We start from the raw sequence: 22,526 nt of genomic DNA, 5'->3' as shown, positions 1-22,526 counted from the left end.
AATTTTAAGTGACTCACTCAGCATTACAAAGTGAGACAATGATGGGGATTAAACAGGCAGTCCATACTGTACAGCCTGGTAATAAGCCACATAGTCAAAAAAGCAAGCTTATTCAATTCTCTTTGATATTTTCTTATGGAAAAAAACTTTCTCTTATGTCATGAAACTTAAAAAATGACAGTACACATGGAGATTATTTTTATTAGTACTAGGTTTTCTTACTTTTTAAAATATTCAAAGATCACTTACATCAACAATATACTGCAGAGCTTTCAAGATGCGTCATACAAAATATTTTAAAAAACAAAAATTTCCATTGGATAGAATATTATTAGAAAAATCAAAAATTGGTCTAGGTGATAAAACACGATCTAATGTATTAATTATTCCTTCTTTGTGTCTTTTGCAGCTGGCTTACATTCTGGCTCCTTATAACCCTTCAGTGGATAAGCAGATTATGAAAATGGACAAAGGGTGTAACGATGTGTTGTTGGCAATTAAATGTAATGATTCAGCACTAGGGCGGCACAGTAGTGCAGTGGGTAGCGCTGCTGCCTCGCAGTTAGGAGACCTGGGTTCATATTCCGGGTCTTCCCTGCGTGGAGTTTGCATGTTCTCCCTGTGTTTGCGTGAGTTTCCTCCCACAGTCCAAAGACATGCAGGTTAGGTGCATTGGTGATCCTAAATTGTCCCTAGTGTGTGGTGGGTGTGTGCCCTGCGGTGGACTGGCGTCCTGCCCGGGGTTTGCCTCCTGCCTTGTTGGCTGGGTTTGGCTCCAGCAGACCCCGTGACCCTGTAGTTAGGATATAGCATGTTGGATAATGGATGGATGGATGGATTCAGCACTAAACGCATACATTGTCTTTAAACGTCTCTTACTTCTGTGTTTCTATATTCCCCCCCTCACGGCTCCAGCACGGCCGCTGCCTCTGAGGAGTTTGCATGTTCTCTCTGTCAATTTGTATTTTCTTCGGGCGCTCTTTAGATTTTTAGTCTCCATCATCCAAAAGTCTGTTGGTTCACTGGCGGCTCTCTTTTACCCCACTCTAACTTAGCGTGGGGGGTCCTCTGGTTAATAAACAGGCTCTCCATTCAGGTTTGGATATTTGCCTTACGTTTGATTTTACTGACATTGACACCACCCTCCCTAGACCATAAAATGGAATTATCTGGTATGGAAAATAACTGGATACAAAATATTTAAACATTGCTCTAAAGAGTTATTTATCTAATAAGCACATGAGATGCATCTCCTCAGTCAGCACAAAAAGACCCTGTAAAATGATGACTCTCTCTTTTTAAAATTTAAGCTACATAGGAAGCGTCTGCACCTGCGGCTAAGCCGGTTTCGGTATCTCGGCTTCTCACACAAGCACTGGAGCAGAGGGCCGCATCTCGCAGTGCCTCGCCAAAGCAGGGGGTGTACGAGCTATCGAGTAGCGGAGGAGGCGCAAGTTACGTGGCAGAGCCGAGCTCTCCGCGGAGGGTGTGTCTTTCGTCACAGCAACGACCCCGTCCAGCAACAAGCGGAACCTAAGAGCTTCTCAACATCTGTCCACATCCACACTGCCTGGTGCGGGAGAGCAAGAAAGGTACGTACTCGGGGGTTGGCCATTGCCAAAACTTCTGTCGATGCGTCTGTGCACTTTTTGAAGAAGTTTACTTTTGCTGCGACAAATTAAAAAGACATTTGTGATGCTCTTATTGACTGATAGAGTACAACTATGCTGCAACTTCGTGAGAGGCGGAACATTTTGATCAGTCAGTATCATTTATTTTCAAGCAATAACGGCCATTTTTAAGCAGTAGAGAGCTTGTTGGCGATTTTTGGGAGAAAGTCATGAATAAACTTGCGACAAACGGGAAGTGCGATGAATTACAAGACAATTTCATATCCGTCGAAAAGTTTGTCTGTGGCTTTGAAGAGCAGGCAGGAAGCAGAGGCCGCTCTGTTTCCCTCACAAAACTCACAAGATCGGGTGATGGCAGGAGAGCTGAAGGAAAAGGAGAAGGAGAGGGAGGAGATCGATTTAAGAAGTATTTAAAAAGACCTAAATTGAACTAATTTAGATATGCACAAGAGATTTGGATAATTGTAGCTGTGCCATTAAAGTTTTAAATACTTGAGCATTCAATTCACAAAGTTGCCAGTTCACAAGTGGGTATTGCATGGTGTTTATGTATGGATGTCACAGATTCAGTAGCGTTGATAAATAAGGGTGTGTGATAAGCAGCGATAAGTACTTTCTCAGCATCTCCCTGTAAATGCAAATGAGTTATTGGCGCATCATTATTGGTTTAAAATGTTGTAGGCCTAATCTCTTTATAACTGTAACAAAGGCGTTGTAAAATCTTGTGCTTCCCCTTTATCGATCGCTTATGATAGTTCCGTAATATGTCGATTACTTTATTAAGAACAGAAGACACGTTTTATGCTGCAGCACCCTTGGTATTTTTAAAAGGCATCAGCAGTGCTTGACGTTTGTACGCAGTGTCGACATTCCTTCCAGTTTCCAGTTACTTCTTTTAAATTCAACATAGAGTACAGATCTTTTGAGCAATCTTAACGGGGGACCCGAACACCTCACACAAACACACACAGACACAGACACACACACACGCACGCTCGCTCGCACACTGATAGACTGTAAATGTATCGTATCGGCATAACGATGTTATTATGACCGTACTGGCTCCTTATTTTAGCGAACCGTGGCTTTTGGCACCGGTGGAAGCCGAGAACACGAACTATTTAAGCAGAAACTGTATCGTCACGAGGGCGGCACGGTGGCGCAGTGGGTAGCGCTGCTGCCTCGCAGTTGGGACACTTGGGGACCTGGGTTCGATTCCCGGGTCCTCCCTGCGTGGAGTTTGCATGTTCTCCCCGTGTCTGCGTGGGTTTCCTCCGGGCGCTCCGGTTTCCTCCCACAGTCCAAAGACATGCAGGTTAGGTGGATTGGCGATTCTAAATTGGCCCTAGTGTGTGCTTGGTGTGTTTGTGTGTGTCCTGCAGTGGGTTGGCACCCTGCCCGGGATCGGTTCCCTGCCTTGTGCCCTGTGTTGGCTGGGATTGGCTCCAGCAGACCCCCGTGACCCTGTGTTCGGATTCAGCGGGTTGGAAAATGGATGGATGGATGGATGTATCGTCACGAATAGAGTGCTGTCAGTAATCTGGCTCCCCTTCAAGCACTGGGCGTCAATTTATGTTGTACTCATTTTACATTTTTCATAGTATAGGTGGTTTCTTGTGTTGCCCATACTATTAAAAGGAGTGGCACCTGTCCTTCATAATTGAGCCCCAAGTGTTCTCGTCCGCTGGATAAAGGCGTTTCCCATCATGAAGTACGCTGCAAGTTTTATAAACTTCTGTCCACAGTAATTTTTAACAGCATTATAAATTACACATAATCATTATCAAGCAGAATAGCTTTCAACGTTGCATGTTTTCCTAGAGAAGTCAATGTTCAAGTCTTCACAGAGTAAGCGGGTGCAAACATTACACAGATAAACAAAATAACACCTCCATCATTTTGTGGCATACTTTTGTATGTAAATGGTTAACATTGCTAGATGTCACATTTCGCCGAAAATATTCTTCCCACGTTCGCTGTAAATATTTTTCTATGTGTTCCATCTCTTCAGTAAGCCTATTCTTTGGCTTTTGCAAAAGCATCTCATGGTTATCCAAATCAGGTTTCCGTTACACACTTTGTCGTTGTGCCATCTTCGATAAAAGACTTACTACAAGGATATGCAATTCCTGCACTTTCTGGAAATATTTTGTTACAGTTCGAGTTTAAATCCAACCCTAAAACAACGTCATAACCTGACCCAATCAAAATTTGCTCCTCTCTGTTATTTTATTCAGATTTGTTTCGCTGGTTTCAGCTCCATTGCTCCGTTCATAGTGGTGTTCATGCATTTAATGGGATGTTTTTCTTATTCAGCTGTGAATGGTAGTCTGTGTTTTCGGTTTTCTGCTTTTTATTTTTTATTTTCCAGTAGTTCAGAGAAGTGCGTGTGTTTACAGAACTGGGCAGATTGGCTCCAGCCCCCCCTCCCCAGAGACGGCTTTGGTTTAGGCGGGTTTGAAAATGTTATATTATGTTACCAGATTGTGTTACTTTCCTCAAAGAAGATGACTTTTTCCCATGGACAAAGCACAATAGGTTTGTTTTTAGAAAGCCACAATCTTATCTTTTTCCTGCTATAATAGGGAAGTTGTTGATTTTGATTAGTTGGATTAGGATAACTATTACCATATAACTGAATGAACTTTGTCCCCACTCCCTCAACAAAACCATAATTACACTACCAATTCTTGTTTTAAAAGACTAAAACATGTCATTGCACCTGCTTTTTTTTATTTTTTCGACTTTCAGATGACAAGTGAAATGTATTCGTAAAGTGGGCAGTACTCCCTTTTTTGTACATTAGGAAGGTCTTGGGCAGGGGATTCTCTCCAGAAAGCATCAGACACAAGGCAGAAACCAACCCAGGCGAAGACACCAGTCCACTGCAGCACACACTCACATACTGTACACACTTACTGTATATCTGCCAGGTAATCTAACATGCCAGACACCTTTGAATTGGAGAAGCTGGTGTGTTTTGTAGCACTGGATAGGATAAAAGATGTTTGCTCAATCTTCACTTACAATTCATTTTGCAACCCTCAGTAATTTAACTATTCTGTCTGCAAACTAGTTGCAAGAAATACACAGGTAAATATTTACTGTTTTCAGATGTTGTAAGTTGTCATGGCTAATGGCGTCTACCAGATATACAGTAATAATAATGTTTAGGTCAACTGTAGTAGTCTGAGGAAATTTCACACAGGTAGGAATTGTACCCGTAATTGAAAACAGGTCCTTTGGATTGTAAGGCAGCAATAGGAAACCCCATGCCATAATTTACTTACAGCGTAATTGAATATTGTGGTTTAGTAAGACACATAGGCTTTGATCGCTGTTATATGTATTTTAACAGTTCTGTTTAACTACTTGGCAGTGCTTTGAGCTTTCATACTCATTAATTATAAGAAATGTATGATTTTTCCCTAATTTTCCCCATCATCTAAGTGGGTGCAGTTTTATCTTACTTAGCCTTATTGTTTGGCCCATTTGGGCTATTAAGGATACAGAAAAGGATTGATATCTACCAGAGTGTGGTCCATTCTTATGTCCTGTGCTTTATAAGTCCTTCAGATTAAATCATTTGTGAAAGGTCTTCTCTTTATGGCTTTTAAGAGAAAGTCATACAAGAAAAAAATATAAGAACAATTCTCACTGTCTTTGACAAAGTGTCTTTTCTTCATTGGAAATGTAAGAAGAGTTTCAGTGTTACAAAATAATTGAAAGGACAGTGGGCATTCACTACTATTGAAGATCACAGACTTAAGAGTTGTGTATTTGTTTCATTTTATATACCATTATAAAAGGTTTAGGCAGTGTACTTGAAAGAGAAACAAAAGCAACAAGTATAATTAGTGTGTTTAAGATGCACCTGTAAGAAGAATGCACATTTTTTCCCCACATGAAACCACGAGCTGTTATGTAATGCATTTTTAAAACAGGTTCTTCTGCTTTGTCTTCTCACGTACAAAAAGAACATAAGAAGCGAGTCAGTGTTTGGCTTTTGTTTGACTATTGTGGATTATAAAGGAAACCCTTAAATAAATCTCAGTAGTATTCCTAGTGAAACTACTTGCATCATACTAGACGGTCCAGCTGTAAGTGTCGTCACAGGGCATGATGGCCTTACTGATTTGGGGAGAACTGATAGGTGTTTTGCAACTTCTGGATGCCTTTTTCTTTTTAGTACTGTGATAACAACAAAGAGAAGAAAGGCATTGAGGCTGATTACTTAATTATGTTGGACCTAATGTGGGTGGTTAATGACAGATAAAAATAAAACTTAGACATGACTTTATTTTTTCACTAATAATTGTATGAGAGCAATCAGTGGATATAAATGCATGCTAATTATTAAGTATTCTTACTGTAACAAATTACTGTTAACATCAGAAACCCAGAAGGTAACCATTTGGCAGCCCCGAATTAGTAGCTGAGATTTGTTCCTGATGGCTCCCAAAAGTAGGGACCTTGTTGCAAGGGATACAAATATTCTCAGTCACTTAAACTACATGGGTCTGATTTCTGTGTCACTTTAGCATTCACTACATATACAGATAATTTTAAAAAGAGGAATGGCATGGCAGCCCAGTGGCTAACGTCTGTGCATCACAGCTCCACAGTCTTGAGGTTGAATCTCAGTGGAAAACCATAGCATAACATGTTCTTCTCCAAGTACCCTGATTTTTCTCTCACATTCCAAACTCAAGCAGGTTAGTTACGTGACAACTATAAATTGTCCTGGTGTGGGTATGTGCTTTAATGTCCCATCCCCATTAGCATGATTTCTGGACTCAGCATTGGGTTCAGTTTTGGACTATATTGAAAAATGATACATAGTGTTAATTACAGAAAACTCCGAAATGTACCAGACCACTGAGTGAAGAGTAAACACATTTCTTTGTTTCAGTATTTAAGAAAAGTATTACTATATTATTTAAGTGCCGTATATACTCGAGTATATACCAACCCGAATATAAGCCGAGGTACCTAATTTTACCTACAAAAACTGGAAAAACGTATTGACTCGAGTATAAGCCTAGGGTGGGAAATGCAGCAGCTACTGGTATGTTTCAATAATCAAAATAAATACCAATATAATTACAATACATTAATTTAAATCTTTAACCCCTTAACCGCCCTCTGCCGGATATATCCGGCACCGTTGTTTTATTGCTAACGCCATACTGCCGGAATTATCCGGCACATTTGCCTGTGGTTATATGAATGCCTGGCAAGTAGTATAACTGACGGTTTGGCGTGGGTATTATTACTACGTTGTATTTCGACAAGTCTGTGGTTGTTTTGGCCGGTCATGTGACGTGATTCGCATGTAACAGCTGTGAATATGGCGAAACATAAACTGACTTCAAGTGAGGCTTTGCAGGCGATTTTGGACAGTTCTGATCATGATTGTAGCAGTTCTGAAGAAGATTTTAGCGACAGTGATGAGCAGCAACGTGCGCTGCATGATACTGTGAATGAAGACGCATCGGATGACGGCGCTGAGTGGGTGTATCCCCAGCATCTCAGCTGGGCTGCTGCCCGTGGTGAACTACCTTTTCTGCATTCGTTTGAGGGAACGTGTGGCTTTATTGTTGATGTAAACAATTACACTGCTGAGCAGTTTTATGAGCTGTTTGTGTCACCTGATTTGATCAGACATTTTGTTCATCAGACAAATCTGTATGCAGCACAGTTTATTGAGAAAAATCCCAATTTACCTCCACATTCCCGTGTTCGTGCTTGGTTTGACACTGATGAAAACGAAATGAAAAAATTCATTGGGATTTTGATGTTGATGGGAATAATCAGAAAACCAGATATTGAGATGTACTGGTCTACAGATCCTATGTATGCAACACCTATTTTTGCAGCTGTCATGACACGTAACCGATTCTCTTTGCTGCTGAAATTCTTTCATTTGAATGACAACAGAAACGAGCCAGATAAGAAAGATCCAAACCGCGACCACTTGTTCAAGCTACGTCCTTTGATTGATCATTTATTTGAAGCATTTCAGTTGCCCTACATGCCAGGACCGTCAGTTGCAGTTGATGAAAGTTTATTGTCGTGGAAGGGCCGCTTACAGTTTCGACAGTATCTACCATTGAAAAGGGCACGGTTTGGTATCAAGATGTTTTGCTTAGCTGAGAATTCAGGTTACATTTATAGATTTCGTGTATACACTGGCAACTTGCACAACATTTAGTGCTTGAATAAATGTAAAAAATGTAAAAAAAAAATGTAAAAAAGTAAAAAAACAAAAATTGTTCAGATTTCGCCTGGCGTGGGGAATATTTAGGGAGTTGGCGGTTAAAGGGTTAATAACAAGCCCGGTGCATTCTTTAACTGCCTTCTCTGCCTTATGCGGCCAGCCCTCTCTCTCTCTCGCTCGCTCTCTCTCGTGCAGTGCACATGTGTGTGTGTGTGTGTCTCTCTCGCGCGCAGCGTGCATGTGTGTGTCTCTCTCGCTCGGTGTGTGTGTGTGTGTGTGTCTCTCTCTTGTGCGGTGTGCACGTGTGTGTGTCTCTCTCGCTTGCCGTGTGTGTGTGTCTCTCTCGTTCGGTGTGTGTGTGTGACTCTCTCTTGCACGGCGCGCATGTGTGTGTGTCTCTCTCACTCGGTGTGTGTGTGTGTCTCTCTCACGTGCGGCGAGCGTGTGTGTGTGTCTCTCTCGCTCGGTGTGTGTGTATGTCTCTCACTTGCGCGGTGCGCACGTGTGTGTGTCTCTCTCGCGCGCAGCATGTGTGTGTGTCTCTCTCGCTCAGCGTGTGTGTGTCTCTCGTGCGCGCGGCGAGCATGTGTGTGTGTCTCTCTCGTTCGTTGTGTGTGTGTGTCTCTCTCTCACGCGGCTTGTGTGTGTGTGTCTGTCTCTCTGTTGCGCGGCGCGCACGCGTGTGTGTGTCTGTCTCTCTGTCTCTCTCTCGCAGCGGGACCCGACTCCACTATAAGCCGAGGGTGACATTTTTCAGCACATTTTGGGTGCTGAAAAACTCGGCTTATATTCGAGTATATACGGTATTTAAGAAAACACCTTTTTCGGTATATCCACATGTTCAGTTAGACTGCAGACAGATATCTTGTCAGCTGGAGGCACGTGGGTGTTTGCCAGGTTCAGTTCAAAAAGCAAGAGAGAACTGTGGTGCTCCTGAGGTTGCAGAGAGTTTAGCCTAGCATAAGAGAGGAAAAAGTAATGCAAGGATGAGACTTTCTTTCCTTATGGAAGCCTGTTTCATCTATAAGTCCAGACAAACATTGCAGTGGGATTAGAAAATCTTTGGACCCCACCCAATTTTGTGTAATCTTGCTTGTTGAAGCAGGTTGCTTGTTTATGTCTTGATTTTGACAACTATATGGTATAATTCCTATTTTCCTAGGGCGGTCACACCTCTCAGAAACACAACCATAAACACTTCATTAAAGAATATTATTTTGTCTTTGGATAAGAGATAAATACATTTAGACACTACTGCAACAAATATACATTTGTATATTTGAAGGGAGTAATAATGAAATGTTAGGAGATATATGGTGGGTATACATCTTACTGTCTTATCTGCATTTTAGAAGTAAGGGCAGGATAGAAATGCTTCAGTAATTTTGAACAGTGAGTTCTTCTGCCTATTGATTGATAGTTAAGCATAACTAAATATACATTTTTTTGAGCTGGGATGGGATTCAATAAATTCATATTAAATTTAACATAGGACCATTGGGAAACCCAGATAGTTAGTGATCTACTGTTAAATCTATACAAGATCTCAACCATAACCAAGCAGGTACGTTCATAGGTAGAACTACTAAAAAGCAAATCTGAGAACTGTGCTGAAAGGGCAGGCTTTTTTGGGTTAGATTACTTGTAGCTTATAATACAGGCCTCGTAAGATGTGTGTGGTTAAGCTATTTATCTTATTGAAGTAACTAACAAAAATACTCTTATTAGAAAGATTATAGATTAAGGTATTTTTTTCATTTAAATGAATGATTTAACTGTGTTTCAATTAGCAAACTGTGTTTTATTTTATTTAAACAATGTATTTTTTTATTTTAACAGTGTATCGCGTCACTGCCAAAAGTAGCCAATACAATATGCAGATGTAGAAGATGCTTTTTGTATTTAAAAAAACACTTCACTCTGAAAGATAGCCCTAAAATAATAAATGAATAAAAGACTACAAGTTGTAATTGCTGATTAAAATGAATCATAACAAAAGTACCATCAGATATTTTAAAAATGTAAGGCATGTGGATGAACAAGGTCATCGCTGCCTCTGTCAGAATGAGGTCAGGCTAAACCTTCGTAGGTGGAGGTAATTGTTTAACCCAGCCTAGTACAAACATTTTTAGAGCTAAAAAGGGAATGTTGTTTTGCATTAAAACTACAAATGGAGACTATGAAATTAAGTATTAACATAAGGAATATTTTATGCAAGAGAGAGAGTGAGGTTGGGAGCATATGTAAGGAATACTTGAAAACAGAGAATGTGCCTGAAGGAAGAACATCAATCATTTTTTACATTAATAATTTTTATAATGGTTATAATAATAATGATTTATTTATAGTTTTGATGAAAAACATGTCTGTTTTCCCCTTTGTCAAAGTGAAAAGTCTGGTTTAAACGAGGCTAAGCAAAAGTAGCTATTGTTAAACAATATTTTTATGAAGTTTAATGAATTGGCTGAATTAATACAGTAAGTTAAATTTAAATCACTGTATTGCAGAAAAATAATTAAAGTGGGGTATGAATGGAAATTAAGGATGAATACATCAACATTCATTTTAGTATAGGTTCAGAGAGAAAATAGGACACAGGTGAGTTGTACTGAATAGTTTCAATCGATCACATCTGATGTTTACTATTTTTAAAAAAGAAAAAAAAAGATGATTTACAGTCTGTCATAAGTAGCACATGCATCTTAAAAATGGAGCTTATCATCAGTGTGTGTGATCTAATGTTCTCATGTGAACTCTGACCTGCAGTTCTAGCTTGAATGTGTGGGTGGGACCCAAACCTGTGACAACTGGAAAGTATGGGTGGAGTTATGAATTTAAACCCACCCATATTTAGCTACTCCTCATTTCAATCACTGCAGCAAGAGTACTTGTTTGGCTGTGGATGGTGAGACTGATGACAAAGAAATGGGGGGCATCAGTGGAGAAAAGCATCAGAGTGTCTGCGCTTTAAGTGAGTTCACAGATAGCTCGTATTTGACAATTTAATAACTGCCTTTTTAAGCAATGCTAGAAAAATTACTCTTAAGTTTTCAGGTTCTCTTTTATCGTTTGGTTTGAAGCCTAAGTGAGACCAAATTCCAGAAGTTAGTTTGGATGTTAAATAATATTGTAGTGAAAGGCACATTCATTTAAAAAGGCAAAATGTTATTATGTGCAGTTGTGTGAATGCTCATCATGATAGTCACCTCCAAGCGGTGTTGTTCTACAAAGTTCTCACATCTTTTGTGGTCCATGACTATAGTGCAGCGCCTGTAAGTGATGGTGACCAACCCAGCCTTCATTAAAGATTACAAATGAAGTAGATCAGAATGTAAATACAGCCACTATTAGCTAATCAAATCCTATCTATTACTTATATACAGAAAAGAAAGATTCCAGCACAACAATATCCATCGTCAATGTTACTTCTTTATAAAATTCTGTAAAGTTACTTAAGGGGCAGCTACTTTTTTCCCCAAAGGAAGCTGTGTTAAAAACACTGTAACTGTAACTAAGTGAAGAAACTGTTCAATCATCATTCAAAAGAAGTTTATTCAGAAAATTCGATTTTCATGAATTTGGCCCCTCCAGATAGCATTGGTGTAATCTACGGGGTATATGTGTTATAGTGTTAATTACACATATATTCTTTATAGCAGTGCTTATTTTTCAAATTAACTTTTAATTGGCATGTTTGCATTTTACCACTGAAAGGTGTTCTGATTCATTGTTGGCCAGTAGTTTATATTTCACATGAATAAAGGGTGTGTCACTCAAGCGAGATGGTTAACTGTCTACTGTACTTGCACAAGCCTTCATACAATTATTCATCTCTGAGGTGTAGGCATCTTATATTTCAAATCCCAGTGTGTGGCATCTCAGATACAGTATTACAGTAGAACAGCAGGAATTTGGATCAGTCTACAGAGAAAGCAGTAACCTACAAGACAAGACACAATCTGGATTATTTCAAATATTGAATCAATAAAAGAATGTTAATACTTCCATTACTTCAAAATTTTAAAACAGAATAACAGAATATGCCCTTGAATATGCTAGAGATACCATAATATGGCACACGTATGTAAAACACAGCTATTCCTTATCTTTGTGCAAAGCACATTCCAAGCTTCCCTCCGCTACTTTTTATACAGGTTACACACCAAATATATACACAAATATTTATATGTTGCAGAGATATCATTTCCGTGAGAGATATATCAATTTGGTATGGTTTCCAAATATTTTTTTTTCCCTCACAAAATCATTTATTCAGAGAATGTGAGACAGTGATCCCATGGAAAATCATGCTTTCATTTATACATAATATCAATATGGCAGCAGTAAAAAAAAAACACTCATGCACACATTATGATTCTGAGTTCTTCACCATATACAGATATCCAATTGTTTCTCAACAACACATCTACTCTCTATATATGAAATCCTAAGCTTAAAAGTGCAATGATTTTATGTGACGTTTTTATGTCACTTTTTTGTCACACATTAAATTGGGTTTATTTTAAAACCTACATATATATGTTTGGTATCATTCTTTTCAGAATTTATCGAACTTTAATGTGATGTTGTTAGATTTTCAAATTCTTATTCCATTTATAAATTGTAAACTAAAAAATATCAAGAACTCACGTCCCGCAAGACGAGACTTTGTGCCATGCCTGGGGCTGGAATTAAAAGACAAAGAGTAGGACAGCTGCTGTACAGGCTTTTAAATGTTCGAGGCATTGCGCAAGATGCAGATCACATGGAACGGCAACAGCAGCAAGGCAGCAGCTGATCGAGCAAAGAGGAGGTAAAAAAAAAATTGTATTTGTTTCCCATTTTATCACCGTTTAAGAGGGGGTTTCAGAGGAGCGACCGCATCTCCTTAGGGTGCGTTCAGCCCCCCTCTTCACAACACGAGCGGCAGAGACATGAAGTAGCTGGCACACAGCGAAGGCTGGGGGGTTGGCTAATGAAGTGAGCAGGGGGCGAACCCCCTAGTTAATATATAAAAAGAGCAGTTTTACTGTCAATTTTCTTTGTATAGTTTTACTGCTTTTTTTTACCAAACAACTTCAGATGCTTGCAGCTACAAAGATCAGCAGTCTTTTTTTACCTAATGACAATGTAAAAGGAAGAATAATCTGACATACCTCAGGCATTTCAAGTGTAAGTGAAACTGATGGAATTTTGTTTGCAGTGTAGAGATATAATAATTGGCTTTGCTTTACTTAAATGTATAGTGGGTGTGCACAGTAGCAAATTGTAGATCAAAAGTAAACCAATGGAGACCTGAGAGATTCTAGACAGAGATTGATTTGGTTTATCAATGGTTGACTTAATAGCAATTTCACAACATCTAAGAAAACATTTCCACAATTGATTTAACGTGCTGGTAGATGCCTTGTGGGCATGTTTTTTAATGGTATATGTTTCTCTGTTTTGTGTATGTTTATCTGTATTGTGTACATGTGCATTATGAAAAAAAGTATATACAGTATGTATACATTTACTATGCCAACCACATGACATTTAAGAGACAATCCGTAAAACTGCTCAGTAAGGATTTGTTTATGATACGTTCCAATACATTACAATTCAATCGGTGAATAATCGCAGACCATTCATATAACTGGACGGTAACTCTGATGGAAAAAAAGTTTAGAATACAGATATATGATTATATCCAGTAATATCTAATTTACAAGGTACAGACTAATTTTACATGTTCATAGTAAAGCCACTTCATATATCAGAGGGAGAGAAAAGTTAGTGTTAATATTTTTTGACCGATACCTTCATCTAAGGTGACTTGCAACATTTGAGAGAGAATCCACCTTAATGAAAGGACAAGTGTCTGTGTGCCCATCTGGTTGCTATGTCTCTGGCATTTCAATAAATAATGCATCACAAACATTAACACTGCTTTTAGGGATCCCATACCAAATGAGGTGTAACAGTGACAGGATGTCTATGTCGATTATTTAGATTTCAATCTGTCTTATATGGGTAGCACAGGTAGTTGGTTATTTATTTATTTTTTATTACCCCAGTTGGAGAACAGGTGGATAATGTGACTTACTCATTGTTACATGAGGTCACTGGTGGAATTTGGGTATAAAGCCTTAATCACGCTGCCTGCCTATGTCACATTGATATTATCCACGACTGCAAGTAGACATGACACAATCAATACTTGTGTTATTTTGTTGTTATTATATAGATAGCCTAAAAGTAAGTGTGAGCCATACCTTACCATGTGAGAGATTTCCATGGCAAGTTTGATCTTGCATGGTGGTTTATGAAAGCAAGTCTTATAATATATACCACAATGTATGTTTTAGCTCATTGTTATATTTTTTCATATTCCAATACAATATATTTCAATTACAGTTCCCCTAATATTTGCATCATGAATAAAATGTCAAGCAGTTAGCAACGGTTGTGGTCAAAATATAAAGCAATGTTTAAATTACTTTTTAACTTTAATTATGCCTTAGATACCAAAATGAAATAATTCAAAAATATTAATCTGGAATTTATCCTTTTAACATCTTTTGATTATATAATGTCATTTGTGTAAATTTATATTCCCTCATATTAATTTTATATGTTCTTCTCCTTGCAGGATAATTTTCAGAAAGCTTTGTCTGACAAGAATTGTGTCAACATGTCTACTCTTCAGCAACTGGTGGCAGAGAAAAAGGAGGTGGTGGAGACAGTAATGGATATATTTGAACAGGGTGCTGAAATTGTTGCTAGTGTGGTAGGAGAGATTTTTCCTATCTTCCAGATAGCTGCACCCATTGTGAAACTTGCTTTAGATAATGTAGAAAGCAAAGAGGCAGAATTCATGAAGGAACAGTTCCAGAAAGTCCGGGATAAGCTTGACGTTATTTCTGAAGAGATCACCAGCATCAACAATGAAATAAAGAAGAGCGCCATGGATAGTGAATACTTTTCAATTGAGGAAAATCTGATTAACCAGTTTAGAAAATTCATGGACTTCTTAAATGCTAAGCCAAAGTATAGAGAGACCAAGAAAAAGCTGTTTTTGGATCACTTCAACAGGTCTGGTGGTGAAAAGAACCTGAACATCCTGTATGATGCAGTGACTGGAAACAGAGCCTTTGGTGAACCCATTCTAGAGATTGCTCTGAATTATGAAGAGAAAAATCGTCGTGTCATGGAGGATTTCTGCGACCGCCTGAAAAAGCTGTTCTGCATTGGACTGATTGTCTTGATGGGTCATGCTGCTTTGGAGAATGAAGATGAAGAAGAATTAGCAAAGCAATGGTCAGAAAAGATGAAAGATGTTGAGGTCAGAATGAAAATAGTTATTGATGACTGTATTGGAAGCTTTGCAGAACAAGCAAAAATTGACATACACAGGCTGTTGAGAGATAAAAATGACAAAAACAATAACCAGCTGGCAGAAATTATACTGGAGTTTCTAAAGAAGAAATATAACTGGGTAATGTGGTCTGTGCGTGTATTCAGTGAGCCAACTGGCATCTTTAGTATGTTTAGTAGGAAGGAATATCACTGCCTGACAGGTAAAAGTCGGTTTGACGTACCCAAAATTAATGATACTGTAAATATTTCAGTTTCTTACAGTTCATCTCCAGAGCCCCTCAACAAAACTCAGATAAATCAGTTAATGGAAAACCAGAAGAAAAATGACGTGAAAGCTATATCTGAAGAGATTTTCTATAACATTCCTGCTTGTGTAGTGCATACAATACAAAACAATAAAGAAGTAGCTGTAGCGTGTAGTTTCCCTGAGGAATTACATTTTTGGCAACAATATAAAAATGTTGTTCTTTGTGTTCATCCATCATAGTTTCTTTGAATAAAGCCTGAATGCTATAGTACAGGGTGGCCCATAGTTACGTATATGATGTTTCACAGGCTGTATCATTTAAGCTACCAGAAAAAATTACCTGCAGTTGCTTACCGGTACTGTGTATCCTTTATTGTCTGCACGACCGGAAATTGATGATCTGTGGTGGCAGCAAGATGGGGCACTGCCAACACTACGCCGTACCAGTACGACAGTGGTTGAACGAAACATTCCCGCAATGCTGGATCTGCCGATGCGGACCTGTGGAATGGCCGGCTTGGTCTCCTGATTTGACCCTACCAGACTTTTTCCTGTGGGGTTATCTAAAAGACAAGATGTATCAACATTGCACCACAATGTTGGCTGAGTTACATGCAGCTATCACAGAAGAATTTCAGAGGATACCAGTACAGATGTGCCAAGTCTTCAGACGTGTTTCGATCTGGATGGCGCATTGGTGGGCCACGCCATGGAGAACAGGGGATGAAAAAACATTTAAGGTTCTTAATGTTCATATGTTCCATTATGGAAGAAGATGATCCGCTGAGGCAACCCCTCATAGGAGCAGCTGAAAGAAGAAGAATGTTCATATGTCCCATTATGTTATTTGATAATAACATTGGTAGTTTCCTGACAATAACGCCTTTTCAATCATATACATAAATATGGGCCATCCTGTATATTACAATATATTATAAAAATACTGCATTAAAAAAAAATCTCCTCTGCAGTAGAACTATGATAAAAGCAAAATGTAATAATTGAAGAAGATACTGTAATATATGTTTAATTCTCTATGTATAAAATGTACATGAAAATCACATAAAAAGTAAATATCACAAAATGCAGTGGTGAAAACATTACTCACAAAAAGAACTGACTTTGATTAGCTTGATTATCTAAAAAAATAATAATGTAACTTCTTATTTTATATTAAGAAGTACTTGTTAAGACAGGGATGAGTAGTCCTGGTCCAGGAAATCCTAAGTGACTTCAGGGTGTTGTTCAAACTAATTTCTTAATTTAAAGTCAATATTATTATTACTTGAACTCCTTATTTAATCAGACTTCTATGCTGTCTCAGAAGTTTATCATAAAATGACTTTCACTGCCGTAAAAATCCACAAAGACACTTTCCACTGCCATTTCTTTGATTCATTTTAATTTATCTTTTTAATTCTTTGTTTCATTTTATTATTGAGAAGGTGATCTACCATGAGTATCAAATTACAACATACTGTAGACAGCAGCTAATCAGCCACATTAGCGCCCTTTTTACTTCAGTGTGTTCGTGATTGCCTACAATATTTTTGACAAAAATAAGAAAAGTTATGGCATGTGGGAATTCTGTTTCCCTTCAGTCTATTTTGTCGATTTGCCTAAAAAAGTAAAAATGTGGAATGAATTTCTGGCACAGGAGTCATAACAGGTACAAGGAGTATAGTATCAAATGAAATGGCTTATTCCAAAATAATTAGTGTATAATTATGATTTTAGTTGGAGCAAAAATATTTGAAGACCTGGACTGGCCACCCCTATTTAAGATAAGGGCCATTTCAAACAACCTAAATTAGCACAATCAGTGTATTGAACTACTGACATGCATCACATACAAAATATGTCACATCCACATGCAAAATATGTTAATTTATGCCATTTTTATACTAGAACTAGGAACAAGGTTAAGTACACATTTTATGATGCTGTGGTGACATTGCAGCTTCTGATTTGTCATACAGAACACTGACTTTTGTTGGTTGAAAGGCTTTTGCTTTGTACAATATGCACTGGACCAGTGACAAAGTGAAAGCGCTTACGAAAGTTTGGCTTAATGTTTGGTTAGCATTGCATTAGGCAGGCAGTGTGGTGTAGTTGTTAAGGCTTTGGCCTTCAAACCATGAGGTTATGAGTTCAAATTCCACTACTGACACTGTGTGACCATGACCAAGTCATTTGACCCGCCTGTGGAAAACCAAACGAAATGGAACCAGTTGTACCTTGAATGTTGTAAGTCACCAAGTATGAAGGCATCAGCCAACTAAGTAAATGTGTACATGCCTGGCATATCATACATATGGTGAGGCACAGAAATATCTGTTGCTTAATCCTTGTTATAACCAAGAACAGACCATTAGTCTGGTTCTGATGATTCCTGGTGTTAGTGAAAAAGCAGAAGGTTCTTTAAGCCAAAGAGATGACTCAAATTTAAGCTGATGTCTCTATTTCAGCTCATTCACTCTCCTTGTCGAATTGAATGTTGTAAAGAAGTTAGATTTTTCCACTTCTAGAAGTTTGGCCCAATGTGAAATAAGAAATGTAATAAATAACCTAAGTCAGGCTGGTTTGAATTATAGCTTTTACTCAATATTCTCATTCCATACCATTGATACATTTTATCTAGGTTCTACTGTACATTAACATGACTTGTGCCATAGGAGATTAGGATGAAATATTGCCGTTTCTTCATGTAAATTTTCTTCAGTTTTCGTTGTTTTCAGCTGCAACAGAATAAGCTTTAATGTTTATCAGCTTGCTGTCAATTTGGGACAAAATTATTGCACTGTATTTTTATCTACTGTGTATGCACCTCTGTTGCCTCTTTTATTTACTGTAAATGACCTTAAAGAAACAAATAAGAGCAGTAATGTTTGTGACTTGCTTCTAATATAATTGTATCTTTTAGATAAAATAGCTATACATGAAATGTTTATAATAAATGATAATGATTTCTATATTTCCTTGTGTTTAAGTCCTTATTATACAAAACAGAACTTTGAAAAGTCAACCAACTTGCCCCCCTTGATCATGCCCCTAGTCAGTGTTTCTCATGTTTCTTTCAGTTTCAGCACTGATAATCATGAGATGATACAGCAGTTTTTGTGACTGAATCTTGGAAACACATTAAAATCATTTTCATGAAAAAGTAACACTTTAGTACAGGAATTAGAAAATTTATCAAGAAAACATGTAGACCCTAATGAGTGTTATCATAAACAGTCTTCGTAACCTACATGTTTCAGGCAGTGCATGATGGTTTGTAAAAGTAAAATCTTTTATGTGGATGTACACTTCAGGAATATCCAGTTCTTCATTCAGATTCCTTTAAAATTATTCCATTTATTTCCTTTAAGGTTCAAGGTTTTGAATTGGATGTGTTTACACAAGAAAACATGAAATTTGCCTTACCAGCTGTATCTAATACTAGACAGAAATAAGCATACGTTGAGACAAATAAGTTAAAACATCTGCAAAGTTATAAAATATTTATAGTGTTGCTAACTACTTCTAGATTTTTTTTTTACTTAAAACAATGCATATGAAAAATTATATTTCCCGGATTTTTATTACCTCTGAAATTCCTTATTAAAAAGTCACATGGCACCAGAGAGAAAGGAATTTCTGGAGCGGTTGGTGTAGGCCTTTAAAGCGACGATCCTCCCGTATTTACTGAAATTAAGTTCTGCGTGTAATAAGCTAGGATGAGTTTCTTCAATGTTGTTCTCTGACAGACACTTACCAAATCAACTACATCAGTTTAAAATGTCCTTTGCAGGGTTTGTTTGACAGACTTAAATTCTGCCAAAGACTTTTGTGCACTAATTATAAATGTCAAGTCTTGTCAGTGCTTGATGATATTTCTATCTCTCTGATGTGTCTTGGCAGCAGACCACATACTGTAGGTTAGAACAGGTTCTGCCTTTTTTTTCTGATGAATCTAAAATTTCTCATGAGAATATTGACTCTTCTGTCCGTCTCGCTCATTTTGTCAGTAAATAGCTAAACTGCCTCTATATGCCATGCTGACATATTTAGAAATGTCCATTTCAGCTCCATAACCTTTAGTTTATTTCATATTTTTGATGGCTTTTATGTGGATAAATGCTTCCTGGTTGCTGTTCCAAATGCAATTGTACTTAATTTTCACTTTTATAGCTTCTTCCTATGCTAGTTTTCTTTGGAGTAGATTGTTTCAAGTAATTTTACCACTGTTTTCAATATTTATTTTACCCTTTTTTTTAGAGGTTGAGTAGATTTAATCTTTGTTGTTGTGGTCTTCTGCGGTGGGTTGGCACCCTGCCCAGGATTGTTTCCTGCCTTGTGCCCTGTGTTGGCTGGGATTGGCTCCAGCAGACCCCCGTGACCCTGTGTTCGGATTCAGCGGGTTGGAAACTGGATGGATGGATGGATGGATGTTGTGGTCTTTTTCTAGGTGGAGATAGATAGAGATAGATAGATACTTTATTAATCCCAAGGGGAAATTCACATACTCCAGCAGCAGCATATTGATAAAAAAACAATATTAAATTAAAGAGTGATAAAAATGCAGGTAGAATAGACAATAACTTTGTATAATGTTAACGTTTACCATCCCGGGTGGAATTGAAGACTCGCATAGTGTGGGGGAGGAACGATCTCCTCAGTCTGTCAGTAGAGCAGGACAGTGACAGCAGTCTGTCGCTGAAGCTGTTCCTCTGTCTGGAGTGATTGACAGGAGCCTGCTCAGCGCCTGTCGCTCTGCCACAGATGTCAAACTGTCCAGCTCCGTGCCTACAATAGAGCCTGCTACAACCCCAAATCAGAAAAAGATGGGACAATATAAAAGATACAAATAAAAAAAATGCAGTGATCCTTAAATTTACTTTGGCTTTTATTGCATTGCAGACAGTATGAACCCAAGGTATTTTATGTTTTGTGAGGGCAACTTCATTTAATTTCATAACCTATATCCATTCCTGTATTTCAGGCCTGCAACACATTCCAAAAAAAAGTTGGGACGGGGGGGAATAATGAGGAAAAATAATTAAATAATGACGTGGTTTCAAATAGGTGATGTCAACAGGTGATTGTAATCAGGATTTGGTACAAAAACAGCATCCACAAAAAGCGTTGACTTCTCTGAACTTGGTGGCATCAGGGATGGACCATCACACAATAAAAATGTCTATTTTGGTCAGAGGAATCAGTATTCCTGATCTTTTTTGGAAGAAATGGACACTGTGTGCTCCAGACCAAAGACAAAAAGACACCATCCAGACTGTTACCACCAAAAGCCAGGGTCTGTCATGGTATGGGGATGTGTCAGTGCACCCTTGGCAAAGGTAATTTATACTTCTGTAATGGCAGCATTAATGCAGAAATGTACATTGTGATTTTAGAGCAACATATGCTGCCTTCAAGATGACATCCTTTCCTGGGACGTCCATGCAATTTTCAACAAGACAATGCAAGCCATATTCTATGTACAGTACAAGGGTATGGCTGTGGAAGAAAAGGATATGGGTACTGGACTGGCCTGCCGGTACTCCTGATCTGTCCTCAATAGAGAATGTGTGGAGAATTTTGAAACAAAAATGTGACAACAACAAGCCCATATTGTTGCACAATTTAAGGTGTATTTGCAGGAAGAGTGGGACAAAATAACACCTGAAATGCTTCATCGCTTGGCATCCTCAGGAACAAAACATCTTTTAAGTATTGTAAGAAGGAATGGTGACAATACAAAGTGGTGAATGCTTTACTGTCCCAACTGTTTTTGGAATGTGTTGCAAGCCTGAAATACAGAAATGGATGTATATTAACAAATGAAATGAAGTTGACCAGACAAAACATGAAATATCTTGAGTTTATACTGTCTGCAATGAAGTAAAAGTTAGTTTTTCTTTTTGTTTGTTTTTTTTTATTATTTGCATTTTTCATACTGTCCCAACTTTTTCTGATTTGGCGTTGTAAATGCTTTCAGTGATCTGTTTACTTTCAATGTGTTAACACTGAACTTTACACAAAACTGTAGTTGACGTGTCATCACAGCTATGCCAGGCTTATCCCCAGGTGAGGCTGCTGGGTGAGGACCGTGAGCAGTGATGTCAAGTTACAGGTTTTCGTACATAAAGTGCATGAGCAAAAGGTGTGCTTTGGCTTGAGATCAAGCAGACAATCTCAGAGAATGCTTTTCTTTTTTTTTTTTTTTTTAAATTTTTATTAATTTTTATTGTAATCATTCCATACAAATAGATCAATTTATAACCAAACAAAATTGAAGACCAATCAAACCCCACCCCTGAGAAGGAGAGCTTAGCTAAAGGAGAATTGCTTAGGGCTTTTTAATAAGACAACAATAAGCAAAAGAAAGGGAGAAATAAATATATACTGTATGTAAATAAGAGATGGAGAAGGGAATTAGATGCGGCAACAGTTATTTCTCTTATTCTAAAATAATATTGATCAGATCCTGCCAGGTTTTGAAAAAATTTTGTACAGGTCCTCTAACTGAGAATTTGATTTTTTCCAATTTCAAATAATATAAAACATCGGTTTCCCACTGACTTATCAGAGGAGAATTAGGATTCTTCCAATTTAACAGAATAAGTCTGCGTGCCAAAAGTGTAGTGAATGCAATCACCATTTGCTTGTCCTTTTCCACTTCAAGTCTGTCTGGAAGAACACCAAACACAGCTGTTAATGGGTTAGGAGGGATTGTGACCCCAAGGCTGTCTGAAAGGCACTTAAAAATTTTGGTCCAAAATGATGTTAATTTGGTGCAGGCCCAGAACATGTGACCCAGTGAGGCAGGAGCTTGGTTGCAGTGTTCACAGGTTAGATCTTGCCCTGGAAACATTTTGGACAGTTTTAAGCGAAACAGATGAGCTCGATACATAATTTTTAGTTGAATAATTCTACGCTTTGCACATATGGAGCTTGAGTGAATTCTCTGCTTTGCTACCTTCCACTCCTTTTCTGAAATATTGATTAAGAGATCTTCTTCCCAATGTCCTCTTGGATCTTTGAAAGGTAGGGACTCTAATAGGATTTTATATAATGCAGAAATGGT

General features: G+C 38.1%; 1 protein-coding gene across 2 annotated transcripts; it reads left to right on the top strand.

Moving 5' to 3' along the window:
- Nucleotides 1–1,297: 1,297 nt before the first annotated feature.
- Nucleotides 1,298–18,431, top strand: LOC114646134 (protein rapunzel-like). 2 transcript variants are annotated; one of them, XR_007934116.1, is made up of 3 exons: nucleotides 1,395–1,592; nucleotides 14,483–16,197; nucleotides 16,273–18,431. XR_007934116.1 is itself a non-coding variant. In XM_028794141.2 (2 exons), the coding sequence occupies exon 2, from the start codon at nucleotides 14,525–14,527 to the stop codon at nucleotides 15,695–15,697; it is 1,173 nt and encodes a 390-aa protein (XP_028649974.1). In that variant the 5' UTR covers nucleotides 1,298–1,592; nucleotides 14,483–14,524; the 3' UTR covers nucleotides 15,698–18,431. The 2 variants fall into 2 exon arrangements, 1 of the variants encoding a protein (XP_028649974.1); XM_028794141.2 differs by having other exon boundaries at nucleotides 1,298–1,592; nucleotides 14,483–18,431.
- The last annotated feature ends 4,095 nt before the right edge of the window (nucleotides 18,432–22,526 follow it).

This window comes from Erpetoichthys calabaricus, chromosome 2, assembly GCF_900747795.2.
Source record: "Erpetoichthys calabaricus chromosome 2, fErpCal1.3, whole genome shotgun sequence".
Classification (NCBI taxonomy): Eukaryota; Metazoa; Chordata; class Cladistia; order Polypteriformes; family Polypteridae; genus Erpetoichthys; species Erpetoichthys calabaricus.
This window is presented reverse-complemented; position numbering and strand designations above follow the sequence as displayed.